The sequence below is a fragment of the Mus caroli genome, chromosome 5 (assembly GCF_900094665.2).
Source record: "Mus caroli chromosome 5, CAROLI_EIJ_v1.1, whole genome shotgun sequence".
Classification (NCBI taxonomy): domain Eukaryota; kingdom Metazoa; phylum Chordata; class Mammalia; order Rodentia; family Muridae; genus Mus; species Mus caroli.
The window spans coordinates 70,198,560-70,203,740 of record NC_034574.1 but is presented as its reverse complement, the minus strand read 5'-3'; the positions used below and the strand labels follow the sequence as shown (position 1 = coordinate 70,203,740).

General features: G+C 44.1%; 1 protein-coding gene across 1 annotated transcript in view; it reads left to right on the top strand.

Moving 5' to 3' along the window:
- Spink2 (serine peptidase inhibitor, Kazal type 2) overlaps positions 1–4,977 on the top strand; it is a 6,013-nt gene extending 1,036 nt beyond the window's left edge. The window contains exons 2-4 of the mRNA XM_021163679.1: positions 647–708; positions 3,038–3,147; positions 4,659–4,977. Of these exons, the coding sequence (XP_021019338.1) occupies positions 647–708; positions 3,038–3,147; positions 4,659–4,704 (218 nt within the window). The 3' untranslated portion in view covers positions 4,705–4,977. The remainder of the gene's footprint in view (positions 1–646; positions 709–3,037; positions 3,148–4,658) is intronic.
- Positions 4,978–5,181: the final 204 nt, after the last annotated feature.

Here is a 5,181-nt window from a genome sequence, read left to right as displayed (position 1 = left end):
GTAGACCAGGCTGGCCTCGAACTCAGAAATCCGCCTGCCTCTGCCTCCCGAGTGCTGGGATTAAAGGCGTGCGCCACCACGCCCAGCCATTTCTTTTTTTAAAGAAGCATGGAGAGGGGCATCAGAGAGACTGTTATGTGTGGATAAACCACGAACTGCTTTTGGTTTTGGTCTTTGTGTCTTAGTGTGTGTGTGTGTGTGTATGTTGAAGGCATATGGAGGCTAGAGGTCAATACTGGTGTCTTCTATTGCTCCACATTATTTTTGAGACAGTGTCTCTTGCTGAACCTGTAGCTTGCCATTTCTGCTAGGCTGGCTGGCCAGTAATTCTTGGTATCCACCTGTCTCAGCCCCCTCCTAGTGTTAAGGTGTTGCAGACCCAAGTCCAGCTCTGGGCCCTGGGGATCAGAACTCTGATTATAGCAAGCACTCCACTCATTGAGGCATTTCCCCAGCCTACCAACTGAACTCTCTCTCTCTCTCTCTCTCTCTCTCTCTCTCTCTCTCTCTCTCTCTCTCTCTCTCATTGGCTTAGGATACCTTCTTCTCTTATGACTCTCCATCTTATTTACACACTAAGATTTACGTATCTTTGATGGACAACTTACCTTAGTCATATTACAGCGTGAGTGTTTTCTCCTTACAGCCTCTCATGAATCTCTTGACTCTTCCGATTCTCAACTCATGAAGAGGTCACAGTTCCGAACAGTAAGTATGAGCCCCGTCCGTGTACTGTCTCTTCTCATGCAGTGAAGTGTTGAGCTGTTTTCAAGCTAGGCGTGTCACTGCAGAAACCACACACGGCTGGCTTTGTGAGCCAGCATCTCTTGCTATTTCCCTGATACAGGGAAGTGAGTATATACTTTTCTTTTCTCAAGATCCTCCTGAGTCCTAGGGTGGCAGGTATGAGCCACCACATCAGCTAAAAGTGTACCTTTCCGTCAAGAACGGCTCAGTCTTTGAAGGCCCCATAGATGTGTTTGCTTTAACATTTCCCTTAACAATTCAAATTTTCTGAGGTATGTTAGTTACTCTGTATATTAGATACTTCATATATTTTGTCACATTAAATTCTGTGGACATAAATGAAAGCAAAATGAGACAGTTTATTGAGAGCTGCGGTGTCAAGGGTCTGCCAGCATCATTTTCATTTGGGTAGAGACTCCCTGGCTGACAGAGGCATGGGAAAGTGTGAAGGTGCAGAAAGAGGCATTGGGTGTGGCCTGGTGCAGGCTTTTGGCAAAGGAAACGTTAGGCAGGCAACCTACAAGACTGGTTAGGGGTGCAGAGACAGTTTTACTTGGTTAGTCCTCATTCGCTATCTAGGACAAAAGTTAGGGGAACTGACAGTCGTTAATCAAGACCTGGCCACTCAAATGGGTTATTTGGCTCCTTGGACTGGCTTGAGAGTCAGCAGTCTGACTTCTAACAAGTCAGAGGTAAGGAGGATGGATTCCTTTGGGTGATGCTTGACAGTGAAAATGTTTACAACTGTTCTGTACCTAAAGAACGCGCAGGCACACGATCCAAACAGTTCCCACAGCATCTTTGTCTCTGTTGGCTGGCTGAAACTGTTCACTTGCGTGTCATAGAACCTTCAACTGTCCCATGAGCTGGGAGCTTTGGCCATGCTGGAGACAGAGTGCTGGGATCATAGGTGTGCACTAAGCCACCCCAGGCTTAGTGTTCTAGACTCCTGGGGTGGAGGTGAGGTTGCTGAGTAAAGGCTCGGCTGTCACTCTTCCAAGTTAAGAGTGTATTGGGGTACAGCTCAGAGGCTGAGCACTTGGCTAGCATATATCACTGTGTGTCCCCAGCTGGAGTTAAGAGGTTTGTTTGTTTGTTTGTTTGTTTTTTTAAAGATTTATTTATTTATTTAATGTATGTGAGTAGACGGTCTCCATCTTCAGACACACCAGAAGAGGGCATCAGATCCCATTACAGACGGTTGTGAGCCACCATGTGGTTGCTGGGATTTGAACTCAGGAACTCTGCAAGAGCAGTCACTGCTCTCAACCGCTGAGCCATCTCTCCAGTCTAGAGTTAGAGTTTTTATAACACTCGAGGGTCTCGTGGAAACAGTGGAATGGAGGAAAATTATATGTGTGAGAACAATAATCAAAAATACTTTAAAAACATTCGGTAAGAGGCATTACTTCAAAAAAAAAAAAAATCCCGTAGCTTCTGGGTGTGGTGTGAGCATCTTTAATTCCAGTGCTTCTGAGGCAGAGGCAGAGGCAGGCGAATCTTTGAGGCTAGCCTGGTGACGTAGCATGCTGCAGGCCAACAATGGGACCCAGCCTCAAAATACATAACCCTCCCTCCAAACTGCTAGTGAATTAGGTAAGAAGTGGGGTTGGGAGGATTTAAAAATGAGGCTTACTAAGTGTACAAATTCTCCCCATGTTTAAGCGTAGCCACTTTCCTCTCTCCCTTACTTTCTTAGGTTTAAAAAAATTTTTTTAATTTAATTTAATTTAATTTTTTTTTTTTTTTTGTCTGAGACAAGGGTCAGGCTGGTCTCAAACTGGATGTATAGCTGAGTATGACCTTGAACACCTGACCCTCCTGCTTTCTGCCCTCCAAGTGCTGGGACTATTGCCTAAATGGTACCAATCATGCGGGGCTCTGAGTTTTTGTTTTTGTTTTGTTTTTTGTTTTTTGTTTTTTTTTTTTTTTTGTGGAGGGGACAAAGTCTAGATGTGTCTAGTCCCCAGGCTAGCCTAGAAGTTGCTATGTCTCCCAGGCTGGTCTCAAACTGGAGGCAATCCTCTTACTTCAGCTTTCCAAGGACTGGAATGACAGGTTTGAACCACACCTACTCTGAGCTCATATTTTTTTTTTTTCTTTATTCTTTTTGTGCTTGTATTTGAACTCTTGTATATATGAATTTTTACATTACAAACTCATTTTTTGGGGGGTGGGGGGAAGCATAAGTAGTTATGTAGGATATTTCTATGACATTTAGAACACTGGGGACAGTGCAATGGGTGTATCTCAAATCATTCTCTTACCTCTCTGCTTTCCTCTTTTGTAGCCAGACTGTGGTCATTTTGACTTCCCAGCATGCCCTAGGAACCTCAACCCTGTGTGCGGAACGGATATGAACACTTACAGCAATGAATGTACCCTGTGCATGAAAATCAGGTCCCGTATTTAAAACAAGAACTTTTAAAAAAGATTTATTATTTTACTGTACGTGTGAGTGAGTGTTTTGCCTACATGTATGTGTGTGCGTAATGTGCATGGCTGGTACCCACAGAGGTCAGAAGAGGGAGTTGGAGCCCCTGGAACAGGAGTTACAAATTTTTGTGACTGGGATCAAACTTGGGGTCCTTTTGCAAGAGCAGCAAGTGCTCTTATCAGCCAGCCCCAGGTCACACACGGTCACAGCTGTACACCACTCGGGTTTTCTTCCTTGAATTTTGATTACTGGAGGTAGTATCTCCTTCCTCAGATGTAGGTATCAAATATGACTCAAACTATGTTTGCTTTTTGTACAGACATTTTTTTAATTTTAAATTTTTAAAAAAATTATTATATGTAATTACACTGTAGCTGTCTTCAGACACACCAGAGGAGGGCTTCAGATCTCATTAAGGATTGTTGTGAGCCACTATGTGGTTGCTGGGATTTGAACTCAGGACCTTTGGAAGAGCGGTTGGTGCTCTTAACCACTGAGCCATCTCTCCAGTGTGTACAGACATTTAAAAGCTGTAAAAACCTGTAGTCTATTCTTAGATCAAAGCTAGAGCATAAAGTGTGTGATCAGTCAGCTGTAAAGCAGCCGGTGACCAGGCAATGTCACCGTCTCAGGGTGTAGCCGGTGACCAGGCTGTGTCACTGTCTCAGTGTGCAGTTTTTCCAAATTCACAGTCTAGTCGAGACCAAGCTTTTGGCTCAGCAGTAGAATGTTTACCTACCATGCATGAGGCCCCGGGGTCAATCTTTACCACCAAGGAGAAAGAAAAGAACATATTGCGTATTTAGGGGCTGAGATGTAGCACGGTAGCAGAGAACTGCCCTTGCATACTTAGGGTTCTGAGCTCAATCCTTAGCACTATACCTCCAAATATAAGCCTGAAGTACTTAATACTTAAATTCTACAGAATATTATGTTTCCTTTTAGATTTACAGGTCATGCAGGTGCACCCTGTATTGACCAGTTGGAAGCTAAGACTTACCATATATACTGAGTAAGAGGCTAAGTGTTCAGTGTATGACATCTGTCTCCCTACATGCGACGCACTGACCACAAGGCTATAACTTGTATACAAGTTGTACACATTGATACACAGGGGTGAACACATTTGTATAGCAGAGTCTGTTCCCATATCTGAGTTTCCACTGAACAATCTTAAGTCTTCATGGGATGTTTTGTAGGCATTACAGCACTCTACCTTAGATTTGATGTGTGTTTGTGTGCATGCGTGCATGTGCCTGTGAGTGTGTGTGTGTGTGTCAAGGATAGCTAAATGGGCAAATAAGGTCTTTACCCTTTATGTTTTCTGGATTAACCTTAAAAAGGGACCATGTAAATATAGTCCTGGAAGGAACTGGATGCGTAATGAATGGACATAGGACTTTAAAATGCAAACAATGACCTGGTTTCCATGTGACAGGTACTAATACCATGCTCATGGCTGTTCACTTTGCAGGGAGGACGGTAGCCATATTAATATCATCAAAGACGAGCCATGCTGATGGGCAGCTTGCAGAAGAGCAGATGGAGAACTCCTCTCCTCCGGTGCTCCCTGCTCGAATCCCACCCCCTTTTCTTTTCCCCCCATTTCTTTGCATGATACTTGTTCACAGAACTTCTCTGGGTAGAGGCTAGAAGACAGTGATGTACAGCGGTTTATAAACTTAAAACTCTTGTTCTGGGCTTCCGGCCTACAATTCAGTTTAGTTCATCTTATGACCCAGGCGACTTTTGCATCGCTTTATTTCATTGGAATAAAATGAGCATTGAATTCATTCCCTCGTCTTTTCTGTTGAAAATGCCATTTCCACCCCGCGGAAATTCTTACCTGCCTTGTTTCAGGGTTCTCTCGCTGAGCCCGAGAGTTAAGTGGACACAGAGATAAACGAGAGGAAGAAAGGCTCGCACACATTTGCTGCAGGTTTTTCGTGGCGGGAGCCTTCTTGGGGAAATGACTGGACGCAGTCAGGGATCCCGTG